The sequence below is a fragment of the Capricornis sumatraensis genome, chromosome 2, assembly GCF_032405125.1.
Source record: "Capricornis sumatraensis isolate serow.1 chromosome 2, serow.2, whole genome shotgun sequence".
NCBI classification, from domain to species: Eukaryota; Metazoa; Chordata; class Mammalia; order Artiodactyla; family Bovidae; genus Capricornis; species Capricornis sumatraensis.
The window spans coordinates 193754494-193781989 of record NC_091070.1 but is presented as its reverse complement, the minus strand read 5'-3'; the positions used below and the strand labels follow the sequence as shown (position 1 = coordinate 193781989).

Genomic DNA, 27496 nt, shown 5'->3' with positions numbered 1-27496 from the left:
TGGAAGGCTGTGGGTCTCGGCTTTAGGCTGGGCCGATCCTTGGGGAGAGCTGTTGGTCTGAGGCCACGTGTTACGAGGCTGGGTGGGGGCGGACCTGGGCTGGGACACAGCTGGGGCAGAACCAGGACGTTGCTATGTCTTCATAAATTGAAAGCAGGGGTGGCTCTGGGGCTCCTGGAGGGGGCAGAGCCTCCCTCTCGGCATCTGACCCTGCAGCCATCCCTGTCCTCTGGCAGGGAGTGGCCAGGGCTTGAAAGACTTGAACTAGAGTCCTAGTCCTGATATCACTTGTTCCGAGACCTGGGGCAAGTGTTTTCAGCTTTCAGAGCCTCAACTTTGTGATCCAGAAAGTGGGGACCATACCCCTGCCTGCCACTCGCACAGGCCAACCCAGTGGAAATGTCACAGTCGGGGCTCAGGCTACGCCTGCCTGTAACTCTCCAGCTGGGATTCCCACTTGCAGTCTTTCCCCTTTCTAACACTCCACTTTCCTTCAAGTGGAGCCCATTCTGGACCCTCAAGGGTGGGGAGATAGTGTGAGCCTGGCCCTTGTGCTCAGGAAAGTAGTAAATTGAGATCCTGCCCTTGGCCCAAACCTGGAGGCCTTCCCCAGGCCCTGTAGCTCCTCAGGTTCAGACGTTGGTCTCAAGCTCGCTGATCTCAATGGTGCAGTGGTCCAGACTGGTGGTAGCTGGTTCCTCATCCTGTTCCACCTGGACGGGGATGTGGTGGGGACAGGAGGGGCCCAGGGTCAACTCTGCGGCCTCAGCCACGCTCTTCACACAGCCATTCTGCTGAGTTGCCACAATCTCCTGGAGGCTCACAGGCTTGGTCTCACAGGGCAGCAGTTTCTGGGGAGAGGAAACAGGTCTTGGCAGCAGCAGGAGGGACTGAGGTTAGACAGTAGGGAGGACTGGACAGGCAAAGGGCTGGGGACAGTCTGATTGGTTTTCCTACAGACATGCTGTGAGACCTTGCTAGGTCATAGGGCCTCTCTGGGTTCCAGTTCCAAGTTGTCCTGCCTCCTGGGACTGTCTTAGAAGAGGGAGCACCTGCCCCCCGGGATCCAGTGTGGGGGTGGGCAGCTCCCCTGCCTGAGCCTCAGCGTCCTCCCCACGGAGTGGGACAGCCGCTCCAAGTGGTTATTGAAGGAGCCCCGAGGACCATGAAGCTCCCAGCAGACATGTGAACGCTGGCCTTGTTGTCAACAGGACACTAGGGTATGGCTCCCTGAGGATGCTGACTGGGTTCAACAATCAGCTACGAGAGGAATCTGTCACCTGGGTGCCCGTGAGGAGATCAAGGTGTGGAGGGATGGGTGGAAGGCGGCCCAGCTGGTGGGTAGCTGATGTGCTGCCCTGCCCACCACTCCTGGGTTCACCCTTGGGCCTTTGGGCAGCCTGGCCAGAGAGAGAGGGTGTGCTCACCTCAGGGCCCGTGTCCTGAGCGAAGTCTTTCCGGCAGATGTGAGCCATGATCCCAGCAGCCAGTGCGTCCCCCAGCACGTTAATCATGGTGCGGAAACGGTCCCTGGTGGGCCAAGGTGGGCGGTGAGCGGCAGGCCCTCTGTTGTAAGGGGAGCTGGGAGAGGGCGGTGCTCACGGGACGGGTGTCTTCCTGGTCCTCCTGGCCCAGCACCCCCTGGCGGTGCTGAAGTGAGTGATGCAGGCATGTGACTGTGTGGTGCCTCAGGGCCTGTGTGTCAAAGGGCTTGGGCTCATGCTCTGCTCCCACCCTCCTGAAATTCTTTGTAGTTTTTGAACAAGGGATCCTAGGTTTTCACTTTTGAAAACTGGGCCCCACAGATCATGCAGCTGGGCAGGTGTCAATGAGTACCCACTGTGCCAAACCATGGCAGTGAGCACCTGCCTCCCAGGGGACAGGAGAGGGTGGGGGGAACCCCACTCACAGAGCCCAGTCGACAGCGATGATGAGGGTGATGTCGTCGGTGGGAAGGCCCACGGAGGTGAGCACGATGACCATGGTGACGAGCCCGGCCTGGGGGATGCCAGCTGCCCCGATGCTGGCTGCGGTGGCTGTGATGCTGCAGGAGAGGGTAGGCAGCACTGTTGGGCCCTGGACCCAAGGAGGAGGCCAGAATGCCAGAGCCTCTGGGGACAGCACTGTGGAGCAGGCATTATTAGGAATGCCACAGCAGGGCATTCTTGGGGCAGGGGCACGCCTCTGCCCAAGGTCCTGTGGTCCCAGAGGCTGTATCCCTGGCCTCAGCAGAACGTCCTAAGAAGTCTGTGGAAAGCCCTGTGTCTGGGTTTGATCCCTGGGTTGGGAAGATCCCCTGGAGGAGGGCGTGGCAACCCAATCCAGTATTCTTGCCTGGGGAATCCCATGGACAGAGGAGCCTGGCAGGCTGCTGTCAGAGTAGGATTCCAGAAAGTTGTCCACGGGTTCCCATCGTCCACTGGCACTGGGTCCCCAGGGTCAGACTTGTACCCTCAGGCTGGCATGCGAGGCCTTCCCTTTCATTTCTGTCCTCACCTAGCACCGTCCCACAGCTCCAGCCACACCAGCAGCCCCTCCACTGTCCTCAGTCCTGCCGCTGGCCTCTGCTTGCCCTGTGCCTGCCTGAAGTGTGCTCCCTGCTACGCATGTCCCCACTGCAGGCCCTCCTCTGGGCCCTAGCTTCCCAAGTTGCTCAGAGCTCCCCACCTGCAGGGTGGCCCAGGGGAAGGAGCCTGGTGCCCTGAATCATGAGACCCCAGCATTGACTTGCTGTGTGGTCTGGAATGAGCCCCTTGCTCTCTCTGGGCCTCAGAGACCGCATGGGATATGGGAGCTCAAGACTCCCGAAGGCCCTTGCAGAGCAACCACCCCCAGTCCACACTGGGTGTCGCATGTCAGGAGCACACCTGATGGTGATGATCTGGCCGAAGTCCAGCTCGTAGTTGTTGACCTGGGCAATGAAGATGGCAGCCACAGCCTCGTAGAGCGCGGTGCCATCCATGTTGATCGTGGCGCCCACGGGCAGCACAAAGCGGGCAATGCGCCGGTCGATGTGGTTGTTCTCCAGCAGGCACTTAAAGGTGATGGGCAATGTGGCTGAGCTGTGAATAGAAGGGCCAGTGTCTGCCCATCACCCTCCTCCAGGATGGTCAGGGTCCCCAGGTTGCCAGCTGGTTGGTAACAGAAGCGCCCCCCCAACCCCCAATGCCAGGCAGCTGGCCCATCTAGGGTGAACAGACTGAAGGGGCTTTTAAAATGGTCATGTGGCCAGACTTGCCCAGGCTCAGGGCCTTAGAGACCCCTGTGCACACTGGTCAGGAAGGGAGTGGCCGCCAGCAGAGCATCTGCTAGGTGCCGGGTGCTGCGCTTTGCGCCTCGTGGCTTCCTGCTAGGAAGGTTTTGAGTTCCTTTAACAGGTGAAGAAATGAAGCCCAGAGGGGAGGAGGGGCTGACGCCATGTCACATGACCATGCAAAGTGGAGATGAAGTGGTCAACAGCAGGGCTCTGGGTGGGAGCACTGGCTTCAGATTGCAGCTTCCCACTAGCTTAGTGGCCTTGGCACCTCCTCAACTTGTACGTGCCATAGTTTCCTTGTCCCAAACAATGGGTACACTATGGAGCTGTTAGGAGGATTCAATGAGAGTGCTTAGAATAGCGTCTACATACTGTAGGTGGCTTCCCTGGTGGTTCGGGCTTCCCTTGCGGCTCAGCTGGCAAAGAATCTGCCTGCAAGGTGGGAGACCTTCATTCAGACCCTGGATTGGGAAGATCTCCTGGAGAAGGGAAAGGCTACCCACTCCAGTATTCTGGCCTGCAGAATTCCATGGACTGCATACTCCATAGGGTCACAAAGAGTTGGACACGACTGAGCGACTTTCACTTTACTCCCTGGTGGTTCAGACAGTAAAGAATTTGCCTGCAATGCAGGAGACCCAGGTTCGATCCCTGGGGGCGGGGGGGGGGGAGGGTGCGAGGGGGAATATCCCCTTGAGGAGGGCGTGGCAACCCACTGCAGTATTCTCGCCTGGAGAATTCCATGGACAGAGGAGCCTGGCGGGCTACAGTCCATAGGATCACAAAGAGTCAGACAGGATTTAGCGACTTAGGAAGCACCCATCGTAGGTACTCAACCAATGGTAGCCCTTGCTCTTGTAGCTGTGTTGCTACCGAGCTCCCAGTAGCAGTGTTGGGCCTAAAATTCAGGTCTGCGTAGCCCCACAGCCCTTACTCCTCACAGGTACACTTGCTAGAGCCCCTCATGGGCCCCAGGCATGCTGGACCCGAGCCTGAGGTTCCTGCAGGAAACGGTGAGGGCTGCTGGCGCTGGTAGGCTTAACCAGCAACTGGGGGAACAGCAGCTGCTTGGGGCTTCATCTTTCCCTCTCGCTTCCTCCCTCTGCTCTGAATGGGGTTCCCAGACAAGGCTTCTAGGGCTTTTCCTCACTGGTTCTGCTCCTCCTGAGTCCTGCATGAGAAGCTTCTGCTGCCAAGGGTGGGTTATGTGGCTGCAGGGGAAGGAGGTCTGTGGTGGTCCTTAATCCCATTTTGCAGACTGGGGGACTGAGGCCTAGGGAAGAGAAGGCAGTAAGGGATGGAGGGAAGAGTCAGGCCTTTGGAGCCAGAGACATGGGCTCAGGTTTAGGTGACTTCCTTCGTGTAGAGCTTGGACACTCACTCACTGTGGGGAGAACCCCTCTTTCTTCACAGGGTTAGATGCCCAGAAAGTGACCACCTCCTTCCCTTCTCCTCGCTCAGTAGCAGAATTTGCATGACTTCATCCCCGTGGGTCTTCTGCTCTCAGTTGCGGTCTGGGATGCTTGAGGTCAGGTGTTGCTTCACCAAGCCCAGAATGGCCTTAGTGGGTTATCTCCATTAATCACACAGCAACTCTATGTGCCAGAGGCCACAGTGATCCCCAGTCTGTATATGAGGAAACTAATCCCACCACCCGGGGAGGTGGGGTGACTTGCCCGCAGTCACAGAGCTAGTGGGTAATGGAATCATGACTCAAATCCCCACTGTCTAGAGACACTGCCAATGCTGTGACAGGGCCACCTGCCAGTGACAGTAAACAGGCAAAGCCCCTGAAGAGCGGAGGGCCTGACTCCGACAGAAGCTCCACGTGGCAGTGAACGGCGGCAGGGACTGCAGACCCGACACTCTCCAGCTCCGCCTGCCCCTGACACGTGGAAGCCAACCCCGATGTGGACCGAGTGAACACTGGGGATGTAGAGGAGGGCTCGCTGCCATTCGGGAAGGTAGGGGCCCAAGCATTTCAAGAATAGGTCTTGTTACCGAATCCTCCCCCAAGTTTGTGAAGTAGGTCTCATCGACACTTTCCATGGTTCCATGGCTACAGACAAATGATGGTTGGACAGAAGAATAGCTGTCAGCCATGGTCTCCTCCCTGACGCTTTCACCGCCCAGGGCTACCTGGAGGAGGTGGCCAGTGCGATGAGCAGGGCCTGGAGGATGCCGCGGATGAAGACGATGGGGTTCTTTTTGGTGATGAAGAAGTAGAGCAGGGGCAGGATGAAGAGGCCATGGACGACCAGCCCGCACACCACGGTGACAGCATAGAAGCCCAGCTTCTTTCCTACGGTCGTGGGGTTGTCCATCTCCAGGATCTTGCCAGCGATGAGAAACACAATGCCAAAGGGGAAGTACCTAGGGTGGGCAGGGCAGCCGGCTCAGCACCAGGCAGGCAAAGACCCTGGGAGGCCCTGGGAGGCCCTGCTGGGCCTGTCCGCCCTGAGCCTTCCAGGACTCTTGTGAGGATAGAAAGTGACTATGTACCCGGGTGCCTGGCATATGGTGTCACCAATGCCCCCTTAACCAGTCCAGCCATGCACAGCCCTCACCCTTCTGCCTTCCTCTGCAGGCCCACATTTCAGCCCAGCAATGAGACAGCCTCTATGGCTGACCTTGGCAGGCCTTTGCCTTACCCTATCTCACTGTGCAGGGTTGGGCTAGAAGATTCCTAAGGTCTGAACTCTGAGCCAAGGAGTGGCAGCTGGCTGTCCCTTCCAGTGTCTCCTTTCTCCAAAAGCTGAGCTAATGAGGCCGCAAGAGATGGGGAAACAGCCTGAGAGGTCAGGGCCAGGCGGATTAGCTCTTGGTTTGCCTCCAAGTGGGCCTGACAGGGCCAGAAGTGGCAGGCCCGGGGCTGGAACTTGGCCTGGTCAGGGCTGGGGGTATCCTTCTGTGCAGCTTTCTGCTCATTCCTATGGGACCACGGGGTCCCTCCAGCTTCGCAGGGCAGGGCTGGAAGCGGGTGGAGTAGGTAGGAGTCCACCCTCGACCCCCACGACGAGGCTCACCACACAGCCACGGCCACGATCTTCATGACAGACTCGTTGAGGCACTGGCAGAAGCTGACCAGCGGGGCCCCGCTGTCACCCATGCGGCCCAGCATGATGCCTGTGGAGGACAGGGACACAGCCAATGACAGACCTGGCAGAGGGAGGCAGACCTGCATGACACCTGCGTGAGCCAGCACGTGCTGTGGTCAGGCACGGACAGACCATGGGCACACACAGATCTCAGCGCCTGGCCGACAGCCCAGCAGCCTCTGCCACCCAGCGCTTCCTCCCTACTTCCCCTCCCTTCCCGGCATCCCCGCTGGAGAGGGCTGTGACCTCCCCACAGGGCTCCATCTCTTCCTCCTCTCTACCCAGCAGCACGTGCCTCCTTCTAAAAATAAAAATGCTCCCTGCCGACACCCCCAACTGACTTTCCTGCACACAGAGACCATAACCAACAGCCCACCCCTCTCACCCTGGCTCAGGCCCCACTTGGCCTGGCCATGCCTCTAACTCACGCCTCTGTCTGGCCCTGCTTTCCCTTCCTCACTCTGTTTCTGCATCGTGCCTTCCTCACGTTTCTAGACTACATCAAGCTCTTGGCTGTGGTGGGGGCTTTGTCCACTCTGTTCCTGATGCTTGAAGCCCTGGCCTGGAGGCCTTCACCTCCCCATTTATTCTCTAACCCATCTCTTTCTGATCCCCTCGTATCACTTATTACAATAGTCATCCGCTGTGTTCTGTCTCCTCCAATAGAAAGTTAATCCATGAGGGCAACTTATTGAATGAATGAATGAACAAGGGAATGAATGACAAAGCTTTTTCCGAAGCCCCTGTCACCCTCCCCTTGGGGTTCTGAGCTCATGCAGTAACCACAGTTAGGTCACTCCCGGGACAGTGACAAGCAACTGCTCTCCCACTGGCGACACAAAGATGGAGAGCGTAATATACACTCTGTGTCTGCCTTCATGGCGCTTACTGTTGCCGTGTCCAAGAGGTTCATCCATGGACTCAGCCGGTGAGGGGCAAGATCTGGATCCTGGCCTCTGGAACCCCAGGGAAGAGCTCTTTCCCTGCCCGGGATGCCCGGAACCCATGCGGAACAGGGAGCAGCTACCACGGGGCAGGGTAGTGGAGGGGCCCTACTGGGGTGGGCAGGAGAGGCCAGAGAGGCAGGCGACACTGGGCCCAGCTCTGTCCCTCTGGCCTGTGGAAGCCTGGCTGAAGTCAGAGCCAGGTTCCCCGCTGACTCTGTCCCTCCACAGCTATTCCTGCTCCTCATCAGGCTCCCTGTTCCACCCCCAGGCTCTGGCTGGCTTAGAGCAACTGTACATGGGATGTGGAGGGTGGCAGTGGGCTTCCTCCCACAAGCAAGGCCAATGCCACCTTAGCATCAGCCACATCCCAACACCAGGGAGAAGACGGGGAAGGAGGCTCAGTGAGGGGAGCAGCTGCACGAGTGTGCTCACGCACACTCAGGCGGGGGCACACAGAGACATTGGCATGGCTAGAGTTGAGGACACCACCGACTCGCGGACAGAGACATGTGCTCAGTAAACAGAGAAACGAGTTGAAGGCTCTCAAAGTTTTCTTTAGTTCTGCTAATAGATGTCCTTTTGTATGTTCCCAGCCCTAAGACAGCAGTGATGGCTGGGGAAAAGGAAGAAAGTCTAAGGCGGGGGACAGATTATCAGAGGTGCTGAGGATGCTTCCAAACACTGTCCTCTCATACACCAGGGTCTCTGAGGTCCTGGCCCCTCTGTGTGCCCACCTGGCCTTTTGACCAGGATGAAAAGAGCTCCATTCCCCATTGTCATTCATCTGCCCGTCCACCCATCTGTCCCAGTTTACTGAGCACCTGCTAACCAAAAGAGACCAAGACCTGTCTCTGCCTGCATGGAACGTACACAGCTGCGGCGCAGGCATTAAACAGCCACACTAACAAGTAGGCAGTTGTATTGGGTCAAACATTTAAGGAATAACACAGGGCATCTGACCGGGGTTAGACTTTTCCCCAGGATGGGATGCTTATACTAAGCCCCCTCAAGGATGAGAAAAGTGTAGTGGAGAGGGAGGGGCAGGAGCAGCCTGGTTGAGGGAGGCGCCTTCCAGGAACCGACAGGCAGAGTGGCTGGGGAAGTGAGCCGGCCCAGAGCGGCAGCCTGGCCGGAGCTCACAGGCTCTGTAGGTCATGCAGTGTTTGCACCCCTCTCTGAGGACAGTGGAGCCGGCGGAGGCTTTACATGGGGGACTCAATGACCCTGTGAGGAGGACACACAAGGACAGGGGATTCTTGGGGGAGTTTTTCCAGAAACCAGGTGAGAGATGACAGCGGCCTTGGCCGGGGCAGCGGGCAGAAGGAAATGGAGGGGCTGGAGAGATTTCAGAGGCAGACCTGATGGGATTTGGATGTGAGTTGAAGCAGAGGGCAAAGTAGAAAGTAACCCCCAAGTTCCTTGCCCAAGAAACCAAGAAGATGGGAGAATTTCCACTTGAGAAGAAAACCCTGTGTAGGAGTTGGAAGCTGGAGAGCGCCCCACTAGGCCCAGGGCTGGGGCTGGGGGAAGGGGCCGATAGGATTTTATAGTGAGGCTCCTGGTGACCCCTGGAATGACCTAGAAGGATAAGGTGGGACTGACAAGCTAGATAGTTGTGGAGGGGTTAGGAATTCCTAGACTCCACAAAAGGAAGAGGACTTCGCTGGTAGCTCAGCTGGTAAAGAATCTGCCTGCAATGCAGGAGATGCGGGTTTGATCCTTGGTTGGAAATATCCCCTGGAGAAGGAAATGCAACCCACTCCAGCAATCTCACCTGGAAAACTCCATGGACAAAGAAGCCTGGTGGGCTACAGTCCATGGGGTGGCAAGAGTTGGACACAACTTAGTGGCAAACCACTGCTACCAAAGAAGGAAGAAGGCTGTGTGCATATGTCGGTGTGGTGGTCAAGGGGGGGACGCTGCAGGCAGAAGCATAATCAGAGGTTTTGTAGGATCTGAAGTTTGCACAGCTTGGAGCCTTCTTCAAGAAAAAGAACATAAAATTTTAAAAAGGAAAAAGGGTACAGGCCTTAGAAGGGACCTGCGCAAGTTAAACTTCACCAGCTCCATGGTAAGTAGCCTGTGGTGGGCCTTGGGGACCCAGCAAAGGAAAGGGTATGGTCACAGGCCCCCAGAAATGGCGCAGACAGGTCTGCAGAGAGAGGTGGCCACTGAGAAAGCCTTGTGGTTGAGGGTGGAAGGGAAGAATGAGGGCTTTAAACAAACAGCTGCTGGCAAGGTCAGAGGCATGGCCTTCTCAGAGAGAGGACCAGCACCCCTGGAGGCAAATAGCACCCAGGTGTGTGGGGAATTCCCAGTGAGGGACAGCAGCTCCAACCCCCTTGTCTCTGGGTAATGCAATAGGGACTTGAGTCACTCCCTCGGAAAAGGAAAGGAAGGAACCTCCTGGAAGATGGGGAGACGCCAGGCTATTCAGGTTACTGGACACGGGATGCAGGGAAGGGTAAATGCAAGGAGGGCCAGGCTCCAGGGCTTCCTGTGGTGGTGGGCAGCACATACCCATGGTGGCAGAGAAGATGACGATGCCCAGCACGTTCATGCCATCGCTGGTGCCGGGCTCTGACTTGTAAACGACCTCTGGAGGGGGTGTCAGGTCCAGGGCGAAGTTCTGCACGCGAGAGCCATTCTCCTCCTGGACCCCATAGATGAGGATCCGCTGAGAAGGGGCCTCCTCTGATGCTACCGTGGGGGACTTGACAACGGGGGTGGTCTTGGTGCGATACTGGTGGGTGGCACCCCAATGAGTCAGGACCAAGCGTGATGTCAGCAACAATAATAACAACATCTTGGAAGCATATCTGTATCCACTCATGAACTATTTGATTGACACGACTGAGCGACTGAACTGAACTGAACTGAACTGAACCCCGTGACATAGGCAGGACAGGGATTATTATCAATATTTTACCAAAAAGCAAAACTGAGATTTGTTCATTCACCCACACACTACCCAGGCACACCTCCCTCCATCCCTCCTCCCCTCTTCTTTCTGTGCATCATCACAGCTACCTGTGATAAGTCACTTCAGTCACGTCCGACTCTGTGAGACCCTGTGGACTGTAGCCCGCCAGCCTCCTCTGACCATGGAATTCTCCAGGCGAGAATACTGGAGTGGGTTGCCATGCCCTTCTCCAGGGGATCTTCCCGACCCAGGGATCAAATCTGCATCTCTTACATCTCTTGCATTGACATTCTTTACCACAAGTGCCACCCGGCTGGGACCCTCTCTAACCATCCATCCATCTCCTATACAGATGATCTGCCTGGATTCACCTGTTTGTCCTCTTTCAGCCACCCACTATCCATCTGCCTAACAGCCAGCCAGCCCTGCCTTCCACTGAAGGAAATTTGGACCTCCTGTTAGGAAAGCTTAGTTTGCCCCAAGCTTCCTTGATGAGATGAGACGCCAGCTGGGGAGAGCTGGGTGACCGAGTCAGCTACCCCTCTTCCTCAGCCCCCAGGACATTGCCAAGTCTTTTCTTCTCATTCCTCAGGTACTGTGAGCCCAAACAAGGGCTCCTATCTTCCTAACATCAAGTACCAATAAAGCAAAGTATCTGGGGGTGGGTGGAGAAAAGGAGCCACTCAGGAAATATACCTAAAATGTCAATGCTTCAGTTCCCTCATCTGTGAAGTGGGGTCTTAATAGTTACTTACCTCATTAGGTTAAATGAGGTGATGTATGTAAAGTTCTGACAGTAGTGCCTGGCACATGGTAAGCCTACTGTAACCATCACTGCTATCATCACTACCACCACCATCAGCATCACAACCACCATCATCATCCCAGTGTTGAACACTCTCCGCCAGGTGCTGATTCTTGAAGGAAGGGTAGGAGTTTCCCGAAAGATAAAGGGCATTTCAGATGGGGTAGAAAGTAGAGCAATGTTCTCTTTCTCTCTCACATCTTCAGTAATTGTCCATCACTGTTGGGATAATATCCAAACTCCCTAGCCTAGCATTCAGGGCCCTTCACCACTTGGCTCCTTCCATAAATGAAGACACAAGAGGTGAGGGAAGATACAGGGATTAGCTCAAGCTTTCACAGCTCCTTATTTTGGAGCCTCTCCTCCATCTCTCAACCACCTCTTGTGTGTCTCTAGGCTCAATACAGGGCCCACCACAGGGAAGATCAGAAAATGCTTGTTGGACTGAGTCAACCAGACTGACATTTTAGAAGGGAAATTATTAGAAGCGCAAATAAAGATTTGTGTACAGGGTTGTTGGAAACTGACCCTGACTATTCATAAGCTCCAATTCTTTAGCTGCTTGATGTGAAGAGCCAACTCACTGGAAAAGACCCTGATATGGGGCAGACTGAAGGCAGAAGAAGGGGGCAGCAGAGGATAAGATGGTTAGATAGCATCGCTGACTCAGGGACATGGATTTGAGTGAACTCTGGGAGACAGTGGAGGACAGAGGAGCCTGGTGTGTTACAATCCATGGGGTACAGAGTCAGACATTACTTAGTGACTGAATAACAACAAGGCTGTTTTGGTAAACAACCAAAAGGAGAAACAGGCAAATAAATTACAGCCTAGGCTTACGTCAGGCTATGACATCATCAGTAAGCATTGTATTTTTTGTTGTTGTTCAGTTGCTCAGTCATGTCCCACTCTTTGCGACCCCATGGACTGCAGCACACCAGGCTTCCCTGTCCTTCACCACCTCTCAGAGTTTGCTCAAACTCATTTCCATTGAGTCAGTGATGCCATCCAACCATCTTATCTTCTGTCACCTGCTTCTCCTCCTGCCTTCAATCTTTCCCAGCATCAGGGTCTTTTCCAGTGAATCGGCTCTTTGTTAGCAGGTGGCCAAAGTATTGGAACTTCAGCTTCAACATCAGTCCTTCCAGTGAATATTCAGGATTGATTTCCTTTAGGGTTGACTGGTTTGATCTCCTTGCGGTTCAAGGGATTCTCAAAAGTCTTCTCCAACATCACAACTTGAAAGCGTCAATTCTTCAGTACTCAGCCTTCTTTATGGTCCAACTCTCACATCCATACATGACTTGTATTTTCAAGAAGCATTAATAACCATGTAAAGTGCTCATGATATAATGGGAGTGGGGGAAAAAGCAAGATGCACACTGTGTGTGTACTATGATCCTAATTTTATTTTTAAAAACATTTCGACAGAGAAAAAAAGAAGCATACCATCTACTATCACTATTGCTAGGTCCTGGAACTACAAGTATTTTTATCCTCTGCTTTGGGCTTCCCTGGTAGCTCAGCTGGTAAAGAATCTGCCTGCAATGCAAGAGACCTGGGTTCAATACCTGGGTTGGGAAGATCCCCTGGAAAAGGCAACAGCTTACCCACTCCAGTATTCTGGCCTAGAGAATTCCATGAACAGAGGAACCTAGCAGGCTACAGTCCATGGGGGTCACAAAGAGTTGGACACAACTGAGTGAATTTCACTTACTTATTTTATTATTTCCCTAATACTTTACAGTGAGTACTATTGCTGTTTTTATTACAGGAAAGGATTATTTTAAAAAGAAAGAGAAAGCAGGCTTTGATGCCAGCAGGTCTGAGTTCACTTACTAGTTCTGCCATTTACTAGTGATTTAACCTTGGGCAAATCCTTTAACCCTCCTGAGTCTCAGTTTCCTCATCCAGGAGATGTTCTGGTCCTAGCCTGGGGTAGGGTTACTGTGAGGTCTGAGAGAGACCCAGTGCATGAGTATGGGCGTAATCGAGGGCGGAGCCAGCACTCAGTGGGGGCTTCCTTCTCCTCTCATAACTCTTCCTCATGAAAAGTCAGAACCCAGGGCAGGGGTACAGCCACAGGAGGCTCTAAAGATCTGGGTCTTCCCCCCCCGCCCCGAACTTCTCCTGTAGCATCCCACCCCCAGAGACAGGGAGACTAACCAGTCAAGCCAGGCCCAGGCTGGCCCTGCCTGCCCACCCTCCATCGTCCAGGAACCCACTCACCTGCTTGAATGTGGCTTCCACCAGGTTGGCTGGGAACATGTTCCTGAGAAGAGAATCAGTAATTGAAGAATTCCAGGACAGGAGGGCCCTTGGGGTCACCTGAACACCTCCTTTGGCAGTGGAGGCCTTCCACGACCCCGCCCCACCTGCCTCTGCAGTCTTGCCTCTTTCCATCACTCCCATCTCAGGACCTGAAGCTTCAACACCAACTGCATATGGTTCCCCAAATACGCTGCATACGTCTCCAGCTCCAGGCCTTTGACTGCTGTTCCCTCTGCCTGAAATGCCCTGCCTGCTTCTCTGGCTGATTCCTACACCAGTCAAGCAGAGACCAAGCCTTTGGCAACTGCTCCAGGCAGACTCCTTGGCCCTTCCCCTATAGTTACCTACGCTCCAGCACGCTGCTGGTGGCACTAGTCAGGTGTCTGCCTCCCCATTGACTGGCCTCCTTGAAGGGGGGGCTTGCTCATTCATATCTTATCTGTGGCTCCCAACACAGGACCTGGCATATAAATGGGATCATTATTCTTATTAACATAATCTTCATCTTCTAAAGCAGGAAGGGGTTGTGTCCTACCAGATGTGAAAGCATGCTATAAATATGCAGCTCTCAAAACAGTGAGATACTGACAGCCATCAACAGAAAAATCAATGTAACGGAACCTATACCTGGAGACAGAACCTGGGACATCTTAGTATTTCATATGCTATAGAATTTGCTTCACAAATTGATGAAGAAAGGAAGGACCCATTCTAGAGAACTGCATAGCTGACCAACTATTCAGAAAAATAAACACCAGGTCTTGGAACTTCCCTGGTGGTCCAGCAGTTGGGAGTTTGCTTTCCAGTGCAAGGGGTACATCAAGGCTGTATGTTGTCATCTTGTTTATTTAACTTATATGCAGAATATATTATGCAAAATGCCAGGCTGGATGAATCATAAGCTGGAATCAAGATTGCCGGGAGAAATATCAACAACCTCAGATACGCAGATGACACCACGCTAATGGCAGAAAGAGAAGAGGAACTAGAGAGACTCCTGATGAAGGTGAAAGAGAAGAGTGAAAAACCTGGCTTAAAACTCTACATTCAAGAAACCAAGATCAAGGCATCTGGTTCCATCACTTCATGGCAAATAGATGGAAACAAGTGGAAACAGTGACAGATTTTATTTTCTTGGGCAGTGATTTCAAAATCACTGTGGATGGTGACTGCAGCCATGAAATTAAAAGACACTTGAACCCTGGAAAGAATGCTTTGACAAACCTAGACAGTGTATTAAAAAGCAGAGACATCATTTTGCTGACAAAGGTCTGTCTAGTCAAAGCTATGGTTTTTCCAGTAGTTACATATGGATGTGAGAGTTGGATCATAAAGAAGGCTGAGCGCTGAAGAATTTATGCTTTTGAACTATGGTGCTAGAGAAGACTTTTGAGAGTCCCTTGGACTGCAAGGAGATCAAACCAGTCAATCTTAGAGGAAATCAACCCTGAATATTTATTGAAGGGACTGATGTTGAAGTTGATGGTCCAATACTTTGGCCACCTGATGTGAAGAGCTGATTCACTGGAAAAGACTCTGATGCTGAGAAAGACTGAGGGCAAGAGGAGAAGGAGGTGACAGAGGATGAAATGGTTGGATGCCATCACCAACTCAATGGACATGAGTTTGGGCAAACTTTGGAAGACAGTTTGAAAGCAGGGAAGCCTGGTGTGCTGCAGTCCATGGGGTCACAAAGAGTCAGACAACCCTTAGCAATTGAACAACAGCATGGATTGCAAGTTCAATCCCTGGTTGGGGTGCTAGGATGCCATGCATCTCACAGCCAAAAAATCAAAACATAAAACAGAAGTGATACTGTAACAAATTTAATAAAGACTTTAAAAATGGTCCCCTTAAAAAAAAAACACTTTAAAAATAAACCCTAGCTCTTTATGCTGTTGTTTCTGTTTAGTCACTAAGTCACGTCGGATTCTTTGCGACCCCATGGAGCCCACACGGCTACTCTGTCCATGGGATTTTCCAGACAAGAATGCTGGAATGAGTTGCCATTTCCTTCTCCAGAGGATCTTTCCAACCCAGGGTCAAACCCGTGTCTCCTGCTTGGCAGGCAGATTCTTTCCCACTGAGCCACTTAGGAAGCCCTCGATCTTTACATGCACTGCACCCAGATACATCCCAGATGGCTGAAAGAAATAAATAATTTAGAAAACGAAACCATAAATATCTAGAAAAAATACAGATTAATATTTTATCAGATCTCAGGATGTGGAAGGACTTCTAAGAACAAAATGAGCAATTAAAATAAATCAATAGATTTTACTTCATTAAAACTAAGAACTTCCTAAGTGCAGCTTAGTATCCTGGATTGGATTCTGGAACAGAAAAATAGGACACTAGTGGAAAACTGGTGAAATCCAATGAAGCAATTTAGTTAATACTGTTGTACTAATTTCATGTCTTACTTTTGACTAATGTGCTAGAGGTAGGTCACTAACGTCAGGGGAAGTTGAGCAGAGCTGGGAACTCTCTGTACTCTGCAACTTTTCTATAAACCTAAAATCAGGCCAAAATCAAAAGCTAAAAAATTAAGAAGCTCTTTAAGACAGATTACAATACAAATAAAATAATAAAGCAAACAAGCTGGGGAAACTATACAACAAAGTGTTACCATCTTCAATCTTTAAAGAGTTTTTACAATTCTTGGCCTTGTTTCCACGTTCACTCTCTGTGTTTTCTCGCCAGAACATCAGCTCCCTGGAGGGTGGGATCTCTGCTTTGTTCTCTGCTATGTCCCTAGCTCCTGGAAGAGTGCCCAACGCATAACAGGCACTCAGTAAATATTTGCTACATAAATAAATGGACCACAAAAACATTAATACTTCAATAGAAAAATGATCCCCTTCATGGATCACAGACTTGTCATGGCAAAAGGGCTTGCATAACTCTATGAAGCCATGAGCCATGCTGTGCAGGGCCGCTAAGATGGGCGGGTCATAGTGCAGAGTTCTGACAGAACATGGTCCACTGGAGGACGGAATGGCAAACCACTCCAGTATTCCTGACGTGAGAACCCCACGAACAGTATGAAAAGGCAAAAAGATATGACACTGGAAGATGAGCCCCTCAGGCTGGAAGTTGTCCGATATGCTACTAGGGAAGAGTGGAGGGCAATTACTAATAGCTCCAGGAAGAAAGAAGCAGCTGGGCCAAAGCAGAAACAACACTCAGTTGTGGGTATGTTTGGTGGTGAAATTAAAGTCCGATGCTATAAAGAACAATATTGCACAGGAACCTGGGATGTTAGGTCCCTGAATCAAGGTAAATTGGACGTGGTCAATCTTCCAAACAGGAGATGGAAAGAGTAAACATCAACATCTTAGGAGTCAGTGAACTAAAATGGATGGAAATGGGTGAATTGAATTCAGATGACCAGTATATCTACTATTGCAGGCAAGAATCTCTTAGAAGAAATGGAGTAGTCCTGATAATCAACAAAAGACGAGGCTCCAAAGCACTTTTCAAAGACAAACTTGCACACAAACAAAGGTCATAGTCACTGTTTGGTGGTCTGCTGCCCATCTTATCCACTGCAGCTTTCTGAATCCTGGAGAAACCATTACATCTGAGAAGTATGCTCAGCAAATCAATGAGATGCATTGAAAACTGCAATGCCTGCAACCAGCATTGGTCAACAGAATGGGCCTGATTCTTCTCCATGGCAACGCCTGACTGCAAATCACACAACCAATGCTTCAAAAGTTGAATGAGTTGGGCTACAAAGTTTTGCCTCATCTGCCATATTCACCTAACCTCTTGCCAACCGATTATCACTTTTTCAAGCATCTCAACAGCTTTTTGCAAGGAAAATGCTTCCACAACCAGCAGGAGGCAGAAAATGCTTCCCAACAGCTCACTGAATTCTGAAGCATAGATTTTTACACTACAGGAATAAACTTATTTTTCATTGGCAAAAATGTGTTGATTGTAACGGTTCTTATTTTAATTAACAAAGATGTGTTTGAGCCTAGTTATAGGGGTTTAAAATTCACAGTCTGAAACCACAGTTATTTTTGTACCAACCTAATAGAGCTAATAGAACTTCTCCCTGGAGAAGGAAATGGCACCCCACTCCAGTACCCTTCCCTGGAGAATCCCATGGACAGAGGAGCCTGGCAGGCTACAGTCCATGGGGTCGCAAAGAGTCGGATACAACTGGATGACTTCACTTTCACTTTGATAGAACTAACACCACAAAACGATGTCCTTTTCATTGTAGGGGTAGGGGTTTGGAATGCAAAACTAGGAAGTCAAGAGATATCTGGAATAATAGACAAGTTTATAGACAAGTTTGGCCTTGGAGTGCAAAATGAAGCAGGGCAAAGGCTAACAGAGTTTTGTCAAGAGAACATGTTGGTCATAGTAAACACCCTTTTCCAATAACACAAGATGACTCTACACATGCATATCACCAGATGGTCAATACCAAAATCAAACTGATTATGTTCTTTGCAACCGAAGATGAAGAAGCTCGATACAGTCAGCAAAAACAAGACGTGGAGCTGACTATCGCTCAGATCATGAACCCCTTATTGAAAAATTGAGGCTTAAATTGAACAAAATAGGGAAAACCACTAGGCTATTCAGATATGACTTGAATCAAATTCCTTATGATTATACAGTAGAGGTGATGAATATATTAAAGAGATTAGATCTGGTAGACTGCCTGAAGAACTATGGACCAAGGTTCATAATATTATACAGGAGGCAATGACCAAAACCATGCCAAAGATAAAGAAATGCAAGAAGGCAAACTGGTTGTTTGGGGAGGCCTTACAAAAAGCTGAGAAAAGAAGACGCAAAAGGCAAGGGAGAAAGGGAAAGATTTACTCAATTGAATGCAGACTTCCAGAGAATAGCAAGGAGAGTTAAGAAAGCCTTCTTAAGTGAACAATGCAAAGAAATAGAGGAAAACAATAGGATGGGAAAGACTAGAGTTCTCTTCAAGAAAACTGGATATATCAAGGGAACATTTCATATAAGTATGGGCATGATAAAGGACAGATATGGTAAGGATCTAACAGAAGCAGAAGAGAGTAAGAAAAGGTGGCAAGAATACACAGAAGAACTATACAAAAACAGTCTTAATGACCTAGATAACCACAATGGTGTGATCACTCACCTACAGCCAGATATCCTGGAGTGTGAAGTCAAGTGGGCCTTGGGAAGCATTACAACGAACAAAGCTGGTCGAGGTAACGGAATTGAAACTGAGCTATTTAAAATCCTAAAAAATGATGTGTTAATGTGCTGCCTTCAGTATGTCAGTGAATTTGGAAAACTCAGCAATGGCCACAGAACTGGAAAAGGTCAGTTTTCATTCAAATCCCAAAGAAGGGCAATGCCAGAGGATGTTTGGTGACATGGACTTCCTCACACAGTTCTGGCAGCAAACTATAAAGCAATTTGCAATTTACAGTGAGGACCTCTGCCTTTATAATCTGCCTTAGGAATCTATCCTGAGTCAGAGATGCTCACAAGGATTTTTGTCCCTGTGCTAGCACTTCCCTGAACAGCCCAGGCGCCTCGTGTTCATGCCGTGTCCTCTACCTGGACCCTCTTTCCCGCTCACTCTTGTTCTTGGCGCGTCTCTTCTTTTCCAAGACTCAGCTCTCATATCCATGGAGTTATACATGTGAACATGAGTGTGGGTTTTTTTTCTTGACTTTACACCCCAGCAGTCAGTGTTGAGGAGCAGAAACTAATTTTTTTCACTGCTGCTAAAATACAGGTTTAGGGTAACCTGTATTTTAATGTGGCAGTTAGAAGAGGACTTACAATGAGCTGCCAAGGCAGAAAAGTGGTAGAGAATGGTCATGGTTTTCCCCACTGATTTCAGCATTGTCATAAGGGAGAGGAGCTGAGATTGTAGAAGCTCACCTGAGGATATTTTTTCAATAAGTGATAAGCAAATTTCTGCCACCAGAACAATGGCTGCCAGCAAGGGCTTTGGAAATCAAGCAGAGCCAAAGCTCACACTAGGCACACTGCCCTGAGCACTTGTGACCAGAATGAAGGATGTCCACACTGCGCCAGTGATAACAGTTAGAAAACGTCTCCTGGGTACAGTCCCAGTAGGTTCGAGTGACTAAATGTTTATCTAATAAAATTTAGAAGGAGAGCCACTGTAGCCTGAGCAGAAACCAAGAGCATTCAAAAGGCCACACGTAAGAAAGCGAATGGAACTTATACCTCATGCGTTCATCTCTTTACAACATCCTTAACAATGGAAATAGTTTAAAATATGTGCTGTGGCAGGGATGACTAGCTGTCTACCCAGTCTCCATTCTTTCTTCTCACTAACAGAAACTGAAGGCTGTTACAGGGACCAAGAGGGCCCTGACAATAAGCTCTGTTTCCCAGCGTCTCTTTCCAGAGGGGTGGTCAGTGCAATATAAGTGGGAGTGATGGGGTGGTGTTTCCTGGAAAAAGCTTGCAAAGATGCTTATGCAGCTAGGACCCTTTGGTCCTTTCCTCCAGCTCATTTCTTTCTGCCCAGAACATAGACATAACAGGTGGAGCTTCAGCAGCTTCACTGCACCATGAGACACTGGTGAGAAAAACCAAGCGCTAAATAAACATGGCAAAGCACAAAGGTGGAGGGAGCATGGGCTCCTGGTGATCCTTGCCACCTCTGGTCTGCTTATTGGAGAGAAAATACACGTTTTTACATTAGTTAAGCCTCTGCTGCTTCAAGTTTCTCTTAACTAGCAGCCAAGAGCATTTCCTAATGCGCGAGGCTGTATTATTGTCCACAAGCTTATCCTCAGGTTTTTTCTTAGTGTGTTTAAAACTATGTGGGGCGGTAGGCTGGGTCTTCGTATGGTGCACGGGCTTCTCGTGGCTGTAGCTTATCTTGTTGCAGAGCACACGCTCTAGGAACACGGGCTTCGATAGCTGTGATCCACAGACTCAGCCGTGGTGGCGCATGGGCTGTGTCGCCCCTCGGTATGCAGGGTCTTCCCTGACCAGGGATCAAGCCCATGTCCCCTAGACCACCAGGGAAGTCCTAGCCTCAGATTTTCATAAAGAATTATACTTTTGATTATTAAATGAAAAAACATACATTTTCTTTTGGTTTTGAAGACCCATGGGAAGCCTTCCTTTTTTCCCCAGGAGACCTGGGTTCCTGGTGGTAGTTACATAAAATTCAGACATAATGTGCCTGGGAGATATTAGTAAGCCGAGACCATACACTCTGCCCCAGGCCTCCCTGCATGTCTCCTGGGGCAAGGCCACGGTCCACCTCACTTAGTATTTGTAAGTTCCCAAATTCACTCCTAATCCCATGTCCCCAGCCCAAGCTCCAAAGGTGGGAATTATTCCTTTCCAAGCACAGCTCCCAAGAGCTTCATCCAATGCCTGAAGGGGTGACTGGGGGCTATAAATAGAGCCAAGCTGACTTAATCTCTCTGGTGTTTTTGAAAGATTAGAAAACAAAGAAGGGGCCCAGCTCTGATTGGTGTTTCGCTTGGGTTTGTCCCAGGAGGTTGCCCTGTGAGCAGACATCAATTTTCTGGAGCCCCCACTTGGAGTTCTAGGAAATGAACTCATGTCTTGGAGAGTCATCCAGGGACATGGCCTGTTGTGTTCCTCTGGAAGCATCTCAGAGACATAACATATATCTTCCCACCCTGAAGGAAGCTGTGAGCCTTGTTTTCCTGTTCAGCTGAAGCTCGCATCTTTCTGATTTTCCTTAGTCACGTCTGCCTCCATTTCCCAGTTCCCTCTCCCGGTCACCCGTACTCTCGTTCTGCTTCAGCACTTGGTGGGCGTCTGCTCTGGGCCAGATCAAGGCTGAGGCGCCTCCTTTAAGTTCCCTGCTGGTGTCTTCATTTTCTGCACAGCCTCTTAGAACCTCAGAGCTAGAAAAGGATGCTGAGAATGGCTATCCAGGGTGCTCTTCCAATCTGTCTGTCCTAAGATGATTGACGGCTGGATGCAGGGACCTTTATTCTCCTGCCTTCCCCACTGCACCCCTCCCCTTGCCCTCCCTCCCCACCAGCTCTCAGTCCAACTCTGCCCAGAGAAGTTACTTGATAAAAGTGGGCTGAATGCAACCGAAGTGACTACACCCCTTCCCAGGGCATCCCCATGCCTCCAGGCACATCCTGCCCACTCCACGCTACCCTGCTCTGATCCATCCTTCCCAAACCCACTGGCTTCCCCCTTCTCAAGTAGAGCAGCCACCCTCTCAGCCTGGAATCAAGGTCTGCAACGTTGAGCTCTACACCATCCTGCCAGCCTTGTCTCCCAGAACCTGCCTCCAGAACTTTCTGCCCATGCCCAGAAGCTTCCTCACTGGCCTCTAGGCCTTTGTGTTTCAGAACCACAGAGCTAGAAGGGATATTGAAACCCACTGGGGAAAGAGGCTCGGGGAGGGGGCTGGCCCCCGGGAGCCACACAGCAATCCCACAGAGCTGAGACGAGGGTCCCTGTGGGAAGCACGTGATCTTGCCTTGCAGTCCCACTCTCTCACAGAAGCATGGTGACAGCGATGTCCAACCACCCAGCTTTGCAAAAAACACTTGCTCAGGACTGAGAGCAACTGGGGAAAAAACCTCAAACCAAATGTATCAATTTTCACCACGTGAAAAGCAGCTGAGAGCAGGGACTCCTCCTGGAACATTTGACTCTGACATGTGTGTCCAATCCAGGGCCCTGAGCCCCTGAGCAGGGGAGGCCATGGGGGAGGGCGGGGGCTCCCCATGCGCCAAGCCTCCTTCCACCACAGGGAAAGGCTGTTTCGAATCATAGGCTCCAAGAAATGATGACTCATAGGCACCAAATCTTAGAAATAGTGGATCTTAGACATGAAACTTCTCGAAATTCCTCTGCCCTTTGCTTTCCTGGTTTTCCTCCTGCTCCAGCAGCTCTGCACCGTCCTCTAGAGTGGCTGTGGGTAGAGACTCACCCAGGCCTTGACACCTCGTGCTTGGCTATTTTCTCCATGTCAGTGCCTCAAACCCCACTGGGGCTTCAGGCCCCAGCGCAACAGATGTCCCTGCCTCCCACGTATGCAACCAGGAAGCACTCAGCGCCTCCACTGTGTGGGTCTGCTCTAGGCTCCAGGATACAGCAGGATGGCTTTTAAACAACTGGCCCTCCCGGAGCATACTTTATTCCAGTGAGAGAGACAGAAATACCCAGATAGGGTAATGTCAGGTACTAAGACAGGCTATGAAGAGAGAGGGGCCGGGAGGGCCCTCTGCAGAGGTGTACATGGAGCAAGGGAAGGACTATCCTGACAGCGGCAGCGAGGAGGACAAGCTGCTGAGACAGCATCCTAAGGACATTTGGAGGACTGTATGGAGGCCAGCAGGCTGGAGCCAGGAGAGAGTTGGAGTGAAGGTCAGAGGCCCAACCTGTACATGGTGGCGTGGATAGGCCACAGTGAACACTGTGGAGTTTGTCAACCTGTGACAGGTTGTGAGCAGGTTTATAAAGGATCCATCTGGCTGTTGTGCTGAGAACAGACTGTAGGGAAGCAGAGAGAAAGCAGTGACCATACTGGACCCTCAAGAGAGAGGTGATGGTGGTCTGTGCGATGGTGGAAGTGGCAGAGGGACAGGAGGCATAAGGTTTAAGATATTATAGAGCTGACAGAATTTGCTGAAAGATTGGATGCAGGATATGAGAGAAAAAGAAACACCAGACTAAGATGGGAGGACAGAAGAAAGGACAGATTATGGGGAAAATCAAGTGTTGAGCTTTGGATGTGCTCATTTTGAGATGCCTTTAGACAAGTGCATGGAAGAATCTGGCGTGCAGGTGAGAGGTTTCTGCTGGAAACAAAATTTGGAAGTCAGTGTACAGAAAGCGTACACCAACCTACTGATGGAATCGCCAGGCAAGTAAAGGTAGCTACAGCAGTCTCTGCCTGGATCTCTCCAACTCTTGGCCCTGTGGGTGAGAACCACACAGCACGAACAAAACTGCAGGTACTTCTGTGACCCTTAGTTCATCACCTATCTCAAAGGATTAAGAGAACCCGGAGAATGGAGAAGAGGGAGGGAGCGGTCGCTTGATTGTACTAATGGCCTTTATTCACTGATGCCTTGTCCTGCCTGGATACTGAGGTGGCTGAGTGGTAGAGAATCTGCCTGTCAGTGCAGAATGATGCAGGAGACATGGGTTTGATCCCTGGATTGGGAAGATTCCCTGGAGTAGGAAATGGCAACCCACTCCAGTATTCCTGCTGGAAAGTTCCACAGACAGAGGAGCCTGGAGGGAGGGCTACAGTCCATGGGGAGACAAAGAGTCAGACAGGGCACCACGACTGTTTTGCCTTGACATTGCTGTCCCCTCCCACCCTAAGTCTGGGCATGGCCACATGAGTCGTCTCGGCTGATGGAATGTTAGTGGACTCAGCAAAAGTAGAGACTTACAAAAACCCTGGCATGTTTCTGTTTCCCTCTCTTGTTCCTCTTCCTTCCTCATAAGAACATGCCCAGACTAGCTCTCCCTTGGAACCCCACCGCCACCATGAAATAAATCCAGGCTGGCCTGCAGGAAGATGAGGGAACATGAGGAGCACAGCTGGATCTAAGCCAAGATCATCCTGTAGCAGCTCTTCCCCAGTGGAGCGGCCAGCTGCCTGCAGACACACGAGCCAGCTCAGCCGAGCCCAGTCCAAGTCAGCGGGAACGTCCATCTGACCTGTAGCCATGTGGTTGTTGTTTTAAGGCACTAGGTCTTTGGATGGTTTCTCACACAGCAACAGCTAACTGATACAGAGGGCAAGGGTTACTTGAGAGAAAAAGAAAGGGAGAGAGAGGGATTGTATGCTGGGCATCTACCCCCATAGGGGACGAGAGGACTGCTAGAGAACTACTCAAAGGCCTTGGCTGTGTCCTCTAGGATCTGTGGTGTGTAGGACCTGGTGCCTGACTCATGTCCAAAGGACCTGGGAAAGGCCTGCACATCCACAAAGGATGTGTGTGTGTGTGTGTGTGTGTGTGTGTGTGTGTGTTCCACAGGCCAGTGTGAACTTTGCAGAAGGGACTCTGCCTAAGAGGATCACTGGAGTGAGTGGTGGTGAGGTGTCTCCAGACACCAAAGGTCAGGGCTAAGGAGGGCATCCTGAGCAGCCAAATGGTGCAGGGAGTGTCTGAGTCAAGGGGATAACAGGTGAGGATAGAAGGGGCAGCAAAGAGCTCACAACGGCTCCCCTGAAGAAATACAATCAGGGAGCACCTGCCCCAGCTCACTCCACTTCCAGCAAAGGAGGACTTTGCTAGCCATCCCGCTCCCTCTCGGCTGTGCAGCCCCAGAGCCAGCAACAGGAAAGGAGATGGAGCAAGAAAGAAGGAAAAACCTGCTATGACCTTCTTCCTCACTCCAATTTCCACGTCTGAATCAGCAAAGGCTAGGACGCGATCCGTTTTAAATGGAGTGAGTTTGGAGTTTTACTGTTAGATTGGACTGGATTTCTTACAAAATTTTTTTTTTTTTGGTTATGCAGCGTGTCACATGGGATCTTATTTCCCCAACCAGGGATGGAAACTCTGCCCCCTGTACTGGCAGTGGGGAGTCTTAATCACTAGACCTCCAGGCAAGTCCTGAACTGGATTTCTTATATCTGAAATTGGCAAGAAAGTGGGAGGGACTGGAAGAAGTCCACAGAGCAAGTTTAATGGGACACCCTGTTCAGCCCAATAAACTGTTTCCAATGTGGTGCTTCCCCGGGCTCGATCCCAGCCCTGCTGTCCATACCCACACTGTCCTGGGAGACCCCTTTGCCATCGGGGTCTTCTTAAGGCCTCTATCTGCTGTTCTCCCAACCTCCATCTCTGGCTCAGACTCCCCACAGGATTCAGATCCAGCAGCCAACCACCAGGAGATCCACACCTGCTCCACACTGTCCTCTGACCTGGTAACCACGCTGCTGTCCACTCAGGTGCCCAGGCCAGACACCTTCATGCCCTTCAAATCAGCAGCCCCACCTCTTCCACTTCTCCCCCCAGGCCCGTGGCTACCACCCTGGCCCCGTCCCTTCCTCTGTCTTCCTCTCTGGCCGTGCACCCCCAATCCTATCCACCAGCACTCTGGCGGACAGAGTAAGCCTTCTGAATTGGATCATGGCACTCCTATGTCTAAAACCCATTTCCTGTGGCCTTTAGGATAAAATGCGATTTTTGGTCTGGTTCCCAATGCTTTTCATGGTCTGGCCCCAACCGACTCCTCCAACAGTGACTGTCCACCTCCCCCTTTACACCTCAGGACCCAGAATGGCCCATGACTTCTCCCTACAACACCACGCCCAGCTCAGGACTTTTGTGCAGCTGTTGCCTTCCTGAGGAATGTCCTTACTGCATCCCCTTTGCCCGCCTGCTCATCCCATCCTGATGGGGGTGAACAGTTCAGTGTGAGCCTGGGGGGAGCATGGGGTGGAGGGGCAGAGTGTGGCCTCTGTAGCTGACCCTTTGTGACCACGAGTGATCAAGAGAAGACCCTGAGCACCCGTCTCCACTCCCTCTCCCGCTCCTGGGGTGACAGGCAGGGCTGGGCCTGTGGAGTCAGCAGCCCCACGGGGTGTGGCACTGCCAAGCAGGGTGCTGGCCGCAGGGGTTACCGAATGAGGTCCAGCAGGGGGTCGGCTGAGCTCATGATGGGCTTCCCGCTCTGCTCAGTCATCTCCTTCTGGGCTGCGCCACCCGGATGGATGATGGAGACCATGATGATGCCCACGATGACCGCCACGAAGGTGGTCCACAGGTAGTATGCCACGGTGAGGATGCCCAGGCGGCTGGAGGTCTTGGCATCCAGGGAGGCGAGGCCGGACATCAAGCTGGGAGAGCGGTGGGTGTCAGCGTCTGTGGGTGGGTAGGCCAAGCACTCAGGCGCACCCACTCTCATCCCCTCCTTGCTCTGCCCGGCACCCTCGCAGAGCTCCTGGGAATGAGCAGGCACAGGGATCCTCCCACTCCTAATCCCCTGGCTCCATCGAGCCTCCCTCTGCTTTTGTCCCCTTGCCCAGTGTCATCAGTCAAGCCCATTCACACTTCTAGACTTTTCCACATGCTCTTTCTTTTGTTTTCTGTCATCTTAGCAGCTCCGTTCTGGAGAAGGCAATGGCACCCCACTCCGGTACTCTTGCCTGGAAAATCCATGGGTGGAGGAGCCTGGTAGGCTGCAGTCCATGGGGTCGCTAAGAGTTGGACACGACTGAGCGACTTCACTATCACTTTCCTCTTTCATGCATTGGAGAAGGAAATGGCAACCCACTCCAATGTTCTTGCCTGGAGAATCCCAGGGACAGCAGAGCCTGGTGGGCTGCCGTCTATGGGGTCGCACAGAGTCGAACATGACTGGAGCGACTTAGCAGCAGCAGCAGCAGCAGCTCCGTTCAGTTGCCCAGCTCCTACCCAGCAGATGAGACCAAGCTCAGTGCCGCCTCTTGAGTGAAGTCTCTTTGGACTACCTGCCTCTCCCCCAGAGTTAGGGCCCCATTGGGGAGAGTCCCCACAAGCCCTGGGCTGCCCTCTCATGACCCTAGTTGTCACTGTCTGTCTCCCTCATCAGACTGAGGACATGTGAGCAGAGGGGCAGGTCTGACTTCCCTGTGTGTCCTTCGTGCCCAGCATGAGTTTTCGGTGCTGCCCCAGGCAGGTGGTTAATGCAGGCTTTTGAATGAACTCATGACTGAAACTGAATGAGGGAGTGAGTTAGAGCCCTGGGCTGGGAGTTGGCGATCTGGCTCTGTGACCCAGGCGTCCATCTTTGGACGTCAGGAGCTGCATCTGTAAAATGGAGCATGGTAAGATTTTCCCTGAGAGGTGCCACCCTGTGGCCGGCTTGGGTTAGTGCCCTGGTCCAGATTCTCCACGTGGGAGGTTGTGAGAAGGGTCTTGTGGGTCTCATTCCTCTTGACTCCTCCCCACCTCTGCCTGCCACCCACCAGAGCAGGTCAACCCTGGAGCTATTCTTCTCGTGGCTGTTGGGGGGGGAGGGGGATGGGGGAGGTTGGGGGTGTGGGTGAGGGGGTTGAGGGTGTGGGGGGAGCAGGTGAGGTCAGTTAAGGAGATGCTTGCACTTTGCTTTGCTGCCGAAAGGATTTTTCCCCAAAGCCCTTTCATTCTTTCAGATAAAGGAAGTATTTGTCTGGTTTTAATCATGTAAACAAGAGAAGATAATCCCTTCCCATCCACCTCCTCTTATCATTAGACTGCAGCAGGC

The 27496-nt window shown here is 51.6% G+C and overlaps 1 protein-coding gene across 1 annotated transcript in view; it reads right to left on the bottom strand.

The window, feature by feature from the left end:
• Positions 1–632: 632 nt before the first annotated feature.
• Positions 633–27496, bottom strand: part of SLC1A7 (solute carrier family 1 member 7) — a 50616-nt gene continuing 23752 nt past the window's right edge. The window contains exons 3-11 of the mRNA XM_068964724.1: positions 25893–26108; positions 13259–13301; positions 9822–10044; positions 6283–6382; positions 5396–5629; positions 2868–3062; positions 1910–2044; positions 1428–1530; positions 633–851 (exon numbers count right to left, since the gene is read on the bottom strand). Coding sequence (XP_068820825.1) covers positions 633–851; positions 1428–1530; positions 1910–2044; positions 2868–3062; positions 5396–5629; positions 6283–6382; positions 9822–10044; positions 13259–13301; positions 25893–26108 — 1468 coding nt within the window. The remainder of the gene's footprint in view (positions 852–1427; positions 1531–1909; positions 2045–2867; positions 3063–5395; positions 5630–6282; positions 6383–9821; positions 10045–13258; positions 13302–25892; positions 26109–27496) is intronic.